A 12,698-nucleotide genomic window follows, 5' to 3' on the forward strand; every position below is an offset into this window, starting at 1 on the left:
GAGATAACAGGAAAACTACTAGACTGTGTCAAGGAAAAGAAAACGTGGGCACTCTGAGGCACTGATGAGATCTGTTTCCAGCAAACATATGGAGAATGATTGCATAGACTATAAAATTAGACTTCATAATATGCAAGGAATGGTAGAGCTGTGGGGTTTGCATGATTATGTAAATGTTGTGTGTTTTTGTGAGAATATGTGCACTTTTTGTCTTGTATAATCGTGTTATTTCATAATTACAGCCCTCTGTGCGTTTTTTTTAAGTGTTTGGATACTGAAGTTATTTCTTTCACTACAGCCGTAAATTCTTTGACTGCACTGCCCACCCTCCCCCATCTCTGCCCTCCAGTATGAGGAGCTTCAAAGCTTGAGATTTCACTAAGATCTCTTTCCATCCATCTCACATTGTGTCACTTCCTCATTTTCTCTCTCTATCCTTTCTGCTTCATCTTCTTTATGTCCTATTTTCCATTCTTCTCATCTCACTACACACCTCATATAAAAAGCAACATGTCCTTTGATTATAGAGATGTTCATAGAATGAAAGAAGGTGGTGTTTGAATCAGTCCACAGACAGTCAATGAATCTCTGTGTGCAGTGATGCTTATGAAGTAGCATCATTCTTAACCAAATGACTCCACTGGATTTATTTTTGCTAATCTTGTTCATTCAGTGTTTAATTTGAGAAACTGCACTGGCTTTTATGTGGCTTTTATGAGTCTTTCAGACTCTTTAAGATATATTTGTGACAGGTGTGAAGCGTTAATCTTAACAGAAGCCATAATAGAAATATTAAAACAGAAATTGAATTTTTTTTTATCTGTCTGTAAATCTATCCATCTATCAATCTATCTATCTATCTATCTATCTATCTATCTATCTATCTATCTATCTATCATCGGGTGTTCAGTTGGCCTATTTATAAAATTACAATTAGGATTCATGAATTTCTTTGAATTTCAACTTCTTTTCAACTACAATTTGTCATCCCATTTGCAACCTTTATAACTTTAATTAACAGGAATTTAGACAGGAATTTAATCAATCTTTTTATTTTATTTGTATTGATGTTGTTGATGTTACATAATTGCACATTATTCGTTTCTACACTACAGGTTGTCTCCACAGTTTTTTCTTTATGAAATCATGCTGTTAGCTTATGGCGTTATTGTAGGAGTCCTTCTCATTTCATCCTGAAGAGATAAGAAAGATGATGTGGGAATACAGGACGTCCGCGTTCCACCCGCAGCCAGTCGAACAAGCACTCGCTTAACAGTGAAATGTGACACCAGTGACATTAAACCATCCTTAGAAAAGACTGGCTTAATTTCCCACCAATTATGACATGCCCTGTCAAAGAAGCGTGAAAGGGCCTGCAACAGAGGAGAAAAGGAACAGATGAAAGAGGAGAGCATGGAAATGAAAGACTTTCTCAGGCCTGATCGCGGAGTCATGGGAGGTAATAATGATGAACAAACGATGGTTGTGTTGTTAAACATCGAGCTGACCTGCTGCTTTTCTCAGTTTGTTTCCTAATTGGGTCTGGTGCGCTAGTGAGACACAGATTCCCCATGCTGGGCCGTGTGTGTGTGTGTCATGCTCTCTCGCACATCTCTGAAGTGCAACATGACCGCCTGCCACCACTGGTCCTAATTGATCATCATTGTTATGTCTTTGTTATGGCTGCACATACTGCCATTTGCGAATTTGGCATTTTAAAGAAAACACATTCTTTCTTACGTATGTGGCTCTGCAGCTTTATTTCACATCAGAAAAGATTTCATTCCAGCTGGATAAAGCCCCAAACTGCTCTGCACATTGATTTACAGGTCTGAATGAGGAGCCATAATGATTCTTCGAGCAGCTGTCCTCAGTGACACTGTTTAATATAAGCTTAGCTCTGCCTCACATCCACTACTGTTAAACTGTCCATTTGTGCACTCAAATGGGAAGGTTTTTGGGGGAGATTCCTGTAAGGAAGCTAAATTAAGATCGAGGGATGTCTGGTAAATATTGACTGCTGTGGAAGGAAAAGGAGGAGGATGGAGGGACAAATATTGACAAATTTGTTAATAATCGTCTCAAACTGAGAAATCTTTATTGGTGAATCTCACATTAAACCTGCCAACAACATGTCCTGATCATAAAATCACAAGGAAAACACAGGACATAATTTTTTTCTTAAAGAAACAGAAGACTATTTTAGGACCTTTAAGATTTTTTGAGTTGATTCTGAGTGAGATTGTTATACTCGTCACAACTTCTAAACATTCTTTCATCAGATGAGCCATCACAAAAAAACTGTATAAGTGTAGGAATTGTCTTTTTAAATGTGTTATAGTGTGTGGAGTAGTAATCAAATGGTGGGCTAGAGGCAGGTGAAATATGGAAGCATTAATGAGAAAGCTTTGAGAATCATGTGGGCTTAGATATGCAGATATCTGGGGTGAGTGGATAGTGAATCCATCAGTTCTGAAGTTTTGACATTGCTTGATTTGAGACTTTTTACCTCCTGTTCTACCTTAACCAATACTGTATTCAAACTTTTTGCCTCGGTTATTCCTTTGTTCCCCTTTCGTCTGTATTCTTCCTCCTTTCCATTCTGACACTCCAGCTTTGTTACCTGTCAGTCTGTCTACCATCTTCTCCTATTTCAACTAAACAGTCTTTCTCTTTTTCTTTATCGCTTTTTTTCTCTCTACACCCTTCACCTCGGGAGACTGAACATGTCTCCTCTCCCTTAAAGTGAAAGACCACTTTTACTCTCCGGGCAAAGGGTCTAAAGCATTCATATTTTACCACCGCTAAAAGCCTTAAGCGAGATTAAGGATTTAATAGTCTGCTAAAATCACTCGGCATATTTAAAACAACTCTTATCGGTTACATAAATTTCATCTTTTTTAAATGTGTGCTGTTTTGTCTTAGTAGAGAAACTACTACGGTCAGGCTTAGCTGGAGGATTTGTGTTGTTTTATGAAACTACTTATAGCTGACTTTGATATGCTTTATTTTACAGGATGTGTACAACATAAAACTCTGTGCTAAGAAAATGAGTTTTGAAAAGACTGAGGGGAGACCGTATTTTTGGTGTCTAGAAATATAAAGATACAAATGAAGTGCCGTGAGCTCTTTACAAAATAGTTTTCATTCTCACTGATTCTTTGGGCAACACTGTATCATACTGAGGACGGTTATACAGTACGCTTTATTGGTAACACCTCACAATGAAGTTAGCATTGGTTAATGCATTGGGTCTTATGAACTAAAAATGATCAACGATTTTTTAATAGTATTAATTACGTTAACATTAACTCTTTCCCCCGCCATTGATGGGATTTTCCATCATTAATGACACAACACAATATTGTGTGTGAAATGTCAGTTACGCAATATTAACTTCTTATAAAAAACAAGTGATCAAAATATCAGTGATTACCTGTAGCTGAATCCCAGCAGTGTTGACATTCAGGACAGTAGTCTTGCACATGCCATATTGATAAACCATAAGCTGAAAGACCCCGATGAGCTTGTTTAATCATTTATAACTGTCCACAAGTGTGACATAGTGTGTTCATAGTGCGTGTGCAGATAGAGTGTCAGGGCAAAAATATGGAGAGCTGTCTTGTTATTATGGGAATTGGCCACAGCTAGATTCACAGGTGGAATGAATCCCCAGTAGACTGCGCACAGCAGATTATAAAAGCCAGAGAGCTAAACACTGCATTTTTAGATCAGACTGGGTTACACACACACACTGACAGATGTCTTTGAAATGATTGTCTTGTGCATGAGGTGTTTTTTTGTTGCTAAGAACTATTAGATAGCTTGATGTATTTTTTTAATTACAAGTTTTCACGAGACCAGGTTGGAATAGCCATGCTTTTCACAAACAAAACTATGATCAGTATGCTTTTTCTTATAAATCCGGCTGACCAGGAAAGTCAGTTTGGGGACCAGCACCCAAAACAAAACATACTTTGAAACTGGAAACCTGATTAAATGAGGCAATCTTTTGAGGCATCAGAAGCCATACATTATCATGCTATCGTAATCCATGTGTGCTCTTTTCCTCTGAGTGTGCATGAATCCTCTAGGCTGTCAACAGTAGCTCATACTGGGTTATGTGTTCCTTATCCTCAGGCTTGCTCATATAACTGAGGACTTTATTGTGCTGCTCACTGCTCTTTAAGCCTCGCGGCCCGCGCTAGCCATGCTACCGTGGTGTGGATGCTCTGCATATTCCAATTAATGCAATCAGCCTCTTGATTGATGTGTCCATCAGTTGTAGATCCCTCTAACACTCTGCCTGCAGGATGGTATACACTGCCATGCAGTGCTCTGTTCTGTTCTTCCTCTCACATTTGCTTGCTTGTATGCTCTCTCATGGGAAATTAATAAGATACAGTCCAAATGGTGTATGAGATAAGCCCTGACTCTTGATAGGCACCGTTGGCTGAGAGCTCATGCTAAGGACTCAGGAAACAGCCTCAGTGCTATTTATAGGCCTGGCATCGTGTGTGGCAATAGTGGGGGAGCGTGCTTGATGCCAAGTGCATGATTTGTGCCCAGGAAAGTGCATAAGGGGTAGGGTAGGTGAACACGCTAATGTCATCAAAGCGTTAAGGCAGTGCTGAGACGTGTCATATGTTTGAGTGTCAGTGCCGGGGCTGTCAAATGATTAAAAATGTCAGTTGAATGTGTCATATGGCAATGAATAAATCTTAGTTAATCACATATAGCAATATTTGTTGAGAAAGGCCTTAAATAAAGATAAATAAATGATGTTACAATATTGTGGTAGAGAAATACATTAAACAGAAATTGCATAGTGACTTTAGAACTCTCTTATTATGTATTTATCTTAAATATTATATCATTTGTCTTATTTCCATAAGTCTTAGACTTAGGGGCTAGTCACACAGTGCAGATTCTGTCTGTGCTTATTTTTTTAAATTGTTGGTAAGTAAACATGCTTTGTTTTAATTCATTATTTGTTTTAATCTGTTTTTACAGCTTGTTCTCATTTGTATTCGGTATTTGAATTAAATGTTTATATTTTTGTATGTTTGGATATGCTCTGAATATAAAATATGGATGTATTGGCAGCAAATGAAGTGTATTTACATATGTATAGTTTTAGAAATGTAAACACCTTTTGTGTATAATATATTTTCATTTTGAACATATTTGTGCCATAAAATTTTACACTGGCATTCAAAAGTTTGAGGTTGTTAAGATTTTATAATGTTTTTGAAAGAAGTCAAAAAGGATGCATCAACACTGCATTTATTTTGATATAAAAAAATAAAAAAAATATTGTGAAATATTACCATACCATTTAAAATAATTGTTTTCTATTTCAATATATTTGTAATTTATGCACATGTCAGGGTGCATGATTCATTCCGTTAATTTTTTAATATTTCACTAAATTAACTTATGTTAAATAGACAGCCCTAGTTTGAGCCATGCACGTCTGTATCATGTGCATATCTGCATTTTCAAAGGGGCAATGTGGGGTCTGACCTTCCTCACATATAAGCTAACAAAGATCCTATGTCACATTATCCTGTCACATTAATGACCTGGATGTGACCTAGACTTTGCGTGACAACCCAGGCATCATCACACATCCTCTTAGCGGAAGATGATCTCATATATCTCAAAGCAGCCAGAGATACGAATGTGTGTGAATGTGTGACTTAAGCCTTGTTGATACTTTTGCCAGCTCCACACCACGAACCTCTGCTGACTGCGCGGTCTCCTCCCCAAATGGGCGAGGCGTTTATACTTGACGCGCTCACAGTTGTACTATTTTTTTAAACGACAGGGGGCAATTGTCCTCTAAACCATCAGGAAGCAGCTGTAAGAATTAATGTACACACGTGACAATGTTTGTTTTTATTACACTTCTCCAAACCCACGCTACCAAAAGAACCAAATAAGAAATGTGTTAATCTTGAGATTATTCTTTGTGACATTAGAACAAAATATATGTCAGGGTAGGGTGAAGAGATGAAGTGAGGACTCAACATGGAGAAGTGATGGGCTTTCTAATGATAATAAAATAAAACAAAACACAAACATAAACATAAACATAAACATAAACTACCCCGAGGGGGGACTGGACTGGACTGGACTGGACTGGACTGGACTGGACTGGACTGGACTGGACTGGACTGGACTGGACTGGACTGGACTGGACTGGACTGGACTGGAGATGGTGTACATACGAACACAATTGGCACAGGACTGAAAACACAAGGAGAATAAATAGGGAGCAAACAAGGCAGGTAACGAGTGAGGACAGGTGGGGCAAATGAATCAATAATCAGGTAACAAGATGGTTTGGGTTAGACAATAGGCATGAGAGCACATGGCACAAGGAAACATAAATGACAAGCCATACACCAAACATGACTAAAACAAGCACATGGCCAGTGAAAACAATCACAAGCCATGTGCTCACACAAAACGAGACATGAACACGCATAAGAACATCTGTATAAAACTACAATCTCTCAATATGAGGTTGTGCATCTTTGGAAGAAGAGTTACAAAAAGTTACAAAAGTTACAAAAATTTACAAAGTTACAAAAATCCGTGCACACCGCCACACGAAATGGGGTCTCGCGCACTCAACGTGCACGGCCGCCTACATCACGCTTATGCCATTTTTGTCATGTCAGTTCAGTCAAACAGTTTTTTGCTTGTATATGTCTTAATGCGTGGAAGGTCTATATATGATCATTGAAGTGGTGGCCTTGATCATTGCATGAGAGAAAGAGCACATGCGAGAAAGCAGAAAATAGTAAAAGCAGACCAGATTTAAATCAGAAAAAAATAAAAACGTTCATTAAAAATATCATCGTGAATTATTTGATATAAAAGGCCAACAACATTTGGTTTATATTTACCTTGGAAACTGATTATTCACACATTATTCACATGTGACTCTCATCTACTAAACTCAAAGACTGAGTAAGCAAAATGGATGAGGTCTGATTTCTACATTAAATGAGGAATTGTTGTGTTTTCCTTTCTTGTAATAATCAAGAAAATGCGTTGCAAAACACATCCAAAACAGATGTGTACAGTTTGTCAGGAATTATCATATTGTTTATAGAGTTGGCTAGCTTGTGCTCTCTAAGACGTACACTCTTCACCATGATGCAAGCTGTCTTGTGCTGTCAGAAACTCTGTTTGCAACAAACAGCAAACCTCATTCTCCCTGCATGATCCTGAACTATATCTGTGTTTCAGGTGATGCTTGAATCATTCAAACTTGTATTAATATGTCACATTTAGATACTCTTAACAGGTTTCTTTTGTGTGTTTCAGAGGTTTATTGATCGTCAACTCTGCGACTGGTGGACACAGTTACCACTACACTTCCACCATGCTTCATTTGCGCCTTCCGTCAACTCCTTGCCTTTCCTCTCTCCTCCTCCTGATCTTCCTCTCGGGCCTCACTCATCTCTCTCAGGCCAGTGGCGACACATCCCTCAGCAGCACTGGAAACTGTTCAGGGGAGGACAGCTGCTCTGAGGGAGTCGTCCTGCCGGTGTGGAACCCCCAGAACCCCTCAGTGGGCGACAAGGTGGCACGTGCCATTGTCTACTTTGTGGCCCTCATCTACATGTTCTTAGGCATGTCCATCATCGCAGACCGGTTCATGTCATCCATCGAGGTGATTACGTCTCAAGAGAAAGAGATAACTATCAAGAAACCCAACGGCGAGACCACCACAGCAACCGTGCGCATCTGGAACGAGACCGTGTCCAACTTGACCCTCATGGCTTTGGGATCGTCGGCACCTGAGATCCTGTTATCCGTGATTGAGGTCTGCGGACACAAGTTTGAGGCTGGTAACCTGGGCCCGAGCACAATTGTGGGCAGCGCTGCCTTCAACATGTTCATCATCATCGCCATCTGTGTTTACGTGGTCCCAGACGGTGAGGTGCGAAAAATCAAGCACTTGAGGGTCTTCTTTGTGACGGCAGCCTGGAGCATTTTCGCCTACATTTGGCTGTACTTGATCCTGTCTGTCTTCTCTCCTGGTGTGGTGGAAGTCTGGGAGGCCGTCCTTACGTTTCTCTTCTTTCCGATCTGTGTGCTTCAGGCCTGGATCGCAGACCGTCGCTTGCTCTTTTACAAATACGTCCACAAGCGCTACCGTGCTGACAAGAACCGTGGCATCATCATTGAGACGGAGGGTGACGGCATGTTCAGCAAGATGGATATGGAGATGGACGGTCAAGGTGCCAATTCCCACCACAAAGAGTCACTTGATGGCATGCTGGCTGGTGTGGAGGAAGGAGGAGGTGGAGGGGAGGAAGAGGAGGCCAGGAGGGAGATGGCTCGTACGCTGAAGGATCTCAAGCAGAGACACCCGGAGAAGGACATGGAGCAGCTGATCGAGATGGCAAACTATCAAGTGCTGGTGCAACAGCAGAAGAGTCGAGCTTTCTATCGCATCCAGGCCACTCGCATGATGATCGGAGCGGGGAACATTCTGAAGAAGCATGCTGCAGACCAGGCCAGGAAGGTGGTGAGCTGCCATGAGGCTAATCCCCAGGAAGAGGACCCTCACACCATCTACCTGGAGTTTGAGCCCTTCCATTATCAATGCTTTGAGAACTGCGGCTCCTTAAAGCTCTCCGTGACCCGACATGGTGGAGACAGTGGCTGCACTGTTAAGGTAATGATTCCACTGTCTATACACAACAGTACTGTGATTATATTGCTGTTATTGTACTTTAATTATATGGATGTGATATAATTTTGAGGCCAGAAACCTACACGAGTCCCAGCAGCGAGGATGTACTCTCAGAGCTATTTTAAATAATTACAGCACTTAGGAGCCAAGCAATTTAATGACACTATTTTAACAGACTTCAGATTACCCCCTTTTATTATATAAACTGTGAAGTTCAAGTTATATTCAATTATTTTGCGTGATTTTGATAAGAGTTCAAAATATACTATAATATTAATATTAACAACACATAATAATTATAAATAAAAATGTTATTTTATTTGACTAATAATAACAACATTTATTATTATTATTAAATATAATAACACACAACATAATGATAAAAATGTATATCATGTTGTTATTATTATGTGATATGATTAATAATAAGACTCACTGGATTATTACAATTAATGGCAAAAGGAATGTTAACTGATATTTCCTACTGATACACTACAGCTAAAGATATAAATAACTGGCTTAAAACCTTTTTGTTGTTGTTTGTGGAATTTAATGATCACACATCCTCTCTTAAAAGTTACATTTTAACAGACTGTATGTATGAGAATTATTGTTACTCACTGTATATTGTCACTCTTCTAAATATAAAAAAATATAGCTGTATGACAACTGTTCCTGTATCTAGGTTGACTATCGCACAGAGGATGGCACTGCTAACGCAGGATCAGACTATGAATTCGCTGAGGGCACTCTGGTCTTTAAACCGGGTGAGACGGTGAAGGAGCTGACAGTCGGCGTGATTGACGATGACATATTCGAAGAAGATGAGCATTTCTACGTACATCTCAGCAACCCTCGAGTTGTCCACCGTGCCGAGGTCTCCATCCTTGACCCTAATGCGGTGTCTCCAGGCAACAGCATTACAGGGTCCAGCCACGTTCCTCCCAAAGCTGCCTTGGGTAACGCGCACACTGCCACGGTGACCATTTACGACGATGACCACGCGGGTATCTTTACGTTCGAGAACAATGCCACACGAGTGAGTGAAAGCGTGGGCATCATGCAGGTGAAGGTGCACAGAACATCTGGAGCGAGGGGGAAGGTGGCAGTACCGTTCCACACTACAGAGGGTACCGCCAAAGCTGGAGAAGACTATGAAGAGGTGGCTGGCAAACTGGAGTTCCTCAATGATGAGACCATGTAAGTTAAATATTTTTCAGGACTTACAACTCTGAATATGTTTGACTAATAATTTATCAAGTGTGCACAGGAGGATTTCAAGGAGACGAGATGCTCTTTGTCACTGCCAACACTGACTGAACCAGATGTTTGCAGAGAGCATATGTTTGTGTCCTCGAATAGGCAATACTGAATCAAGTCATCCTTGTCAGCTCATGGCTGCATCCAAATTTGCATACTTCTAATCACTAGAGATGGGAAAGTACATACTTTTAAGTATTTTTAAGACAGAACTTTAGACAAACTACATCTTAAAATTGTGTTTTGGCATTCAATAATGAAATACAGGTGAAAAGTCACCTTAGAGGAGACAGTAGCCTAAATGAGCAGTGATGCCCACCCATTATGTTCGCAACTAGGGATGCTAACAATTAATAAAAGGTTGATTAATTGTAGATAATAATTGAAAGAATTTAAAGAAAATTTAAGATTTAGCAAGGTCACCATTAGAGTGTGTAAAACACGTGCAGCAGACACACAAGGAAATATGAAGCGAGCACACCGTAGGTATGTATCCTAAATATATTAATGTCTTCAAACCATGCAATGGATTAGGTAGGCTAGCGTTTATTTAAAAACATAATTAACCAAGGGTCCAAAAAACAACAACAAGTAGGCTAATATTATCCTGGTTGAAGAGTGATGATCAAGATATCAAGACCTGTCAAACTGAGCAATCAAACCAATCCAAGCGCACTCCAGCTGTAAAACAGTGTCCGATTGGAGCATACCTCCAGTGTGTCAGTAGCATGTCAAGTCACTCTGTGATCTATGCATTGTCTTATCTTGTGTTTGGGCTTGTTTGAGACTCTAAGTAACGGTATGTGATCTACTATGTTTACTAATGTTTTGCGAAGTTACAAACAAAAATGTGGCACAAATTGTGTATACATACTATTTACATGTGCATCTGCGACACTTTTTAATAAAAATACTTAGGCATATTTGTTTCAGTTAGAGACCAGACTATACCGTTATATTCTGCTAGTTGAGACCTTTCAACGATATGTGACACAAGTCATCTGTTATGTACGATACATTTACAGATCTCTTTTTCATGTAAAGCAGTTTTTTTTTCACGTTATGAAAATAGAGTACTTCTAATGTCAGCAAACTTAAAAGCACTTGTTAAGTGATGGTCATGTTCCCATATTCACTGTAAAGCCATACTTCTAAGCTTTAAAGCAACACCTATTTTGTGTTGGTCGTTAATCGATTAATTGATCGTTAATTTAAACAATGATCGATTATGGGAATTTATGTAAATCGACATCCCTATTCACAACAGCAAATCAACCTGAAGGGGTCAAACTGGTGGAAATTTTAAATATTGTAAAAGCAACGTGGAGATGGCGTTTTTATCACTCAACAGGCGAGTAAGGTATTTTTATTTAACAGATAAATTGCCATATGTAATTCTCTAAGAGTTCATTGTAAGGCCCTTTCATTCAGAAGTCAAGACGCGTTAAAAACGGATGCACGCAAGAAAACCTGTCCAGATTTCAATCAATCATCAATCAAAAACACGTTCGGTGATGTGAGCTGCGTTACACGCGGGATAGTAATGGTGACTACAAAGAAATCTCTAATGTTCATTTTGGTCACGGCTTGTCTTGAAAAACGAAGAAAATTGACGGTCGTCTTAGGAGAACCCACACTGCAGGACCGTGAGTCAAATCTTCTGACACTGCCAGAATTTCGTCGGGGATAACATTTTATCGCAACGGTCATTAATCGGCTGTTAGTGAACATGTCAAATTAACGTTCAAAGACTTCATATTTTAGCCTAGGATCAGAGGATTCTTTTAGGATTTGCTAAATTTGTCTCAGAATCGCACAGTGTGCACCCGGCTTTACCGTGTAAGGCTTGTCGCCTTCCATTTTTGCGCTTGTTCTTGTTGCGTGTTCTCAAACTGGAGCGTCGAGAAGGGGGCGGGAGAAACAACCCTCTCCAATGTTTTGAATTTGGACTGCAGTACCCATTTCAACCACTAGCTGTCAATTTTACATACTGCACCTTTAATGGTGTTTTATTAACACAGAAACCATGTAATCATTAAATGAAACTGGAACATGAATTTACATTAAAAACCCAAACTTTGGAGACTGTGGCTCCTCATTTCAAGTCCATCACAGTGTCAATGAAAAATGCTAAATGGGATGCAGACCATAGCTTAACATTTTTATTTGTAGATTGCATGTACATCCGTGTTTGACTGTAGTTAAAGTAAGATGTACCCTGTTGACCTGGTATGATCACAGTATGCATGGATTACAGGCCCCGAGACTAAAAAAGGAACACAGATAGATAAGAGCAAGGCAGAAAGAAATCTATAAGCCTCACATGAAAACAGATGAACAAGGGATAAAGTTGAAGAGATGTGTGAAGTCTGGAAGAAAGCCAGAGAGAGGAGGAGATTGAGAATGATAGAGCTGCTGAGTTTTCTCTCAATCCTGAAAATCGATACTGACCTGCACATCAAGCACACTGCGCTGCTGCAGATCTGAGGTGAGCAGGTCAACTGTAGAAAAGAACATGCTGGCAGCAGAGAGAGGGAGGCAGTTGTTGTAAACCGCTTGTCAGGTTATAGGTAAACAACTTAAATAGATGTTGGGGTGAATGGGGCATTGTGAGTCATGGATGGACTGCGTTGACATTAGACAAAAGCTCATGCATTCCAAGATGGAGAATTTCCAATCTTAATAAGTGGTATGCCAAACTGACATATTCACTGAATGC

General features: G+C 39.8%; 1 protein-coding gene across 2 annotated transcripts in view; it reads left to right on the plus strand.

The window, feature by feature from the left end:
• Window positions 1-12,698, plus strand: part of slc8a4a (solute carrier family 8 member 4a) — a 60,531-nt gene that overhangs the window by 12,331 nt on the left and 35,502 nt on the right. For both annotated transcript variants that reach the window (XM_084136293.1, XM_084136292.1), the window contains 2 exons: window positions 7,342-8,701; window positions 9,405-9,919. In XM_084136293.1, coding sequence (XP_083992419.1) covers window positions 7,400-8,701; window positions 9,405-9,919 — 1,817 coding nt within the window. In that variant the 5' untranslated portion in view covers window positions 7,342-7,399. The remainder of the gene's footprint in view (window positions 1-7,341; window positions 8,702-9,404; window positions 9,920-12,698) is intronic.

Source organism: Abramis brama (assembly GCF_963993115.1).
Source record: "Abramis brama genome assembly, chromosome: 15".
Lineage (NCBI taxonomy): Eukaryota > Metazoa > Chordata > Actinopteri > Cypriniformes > Leuciscidae > Abramis > Abramis brama.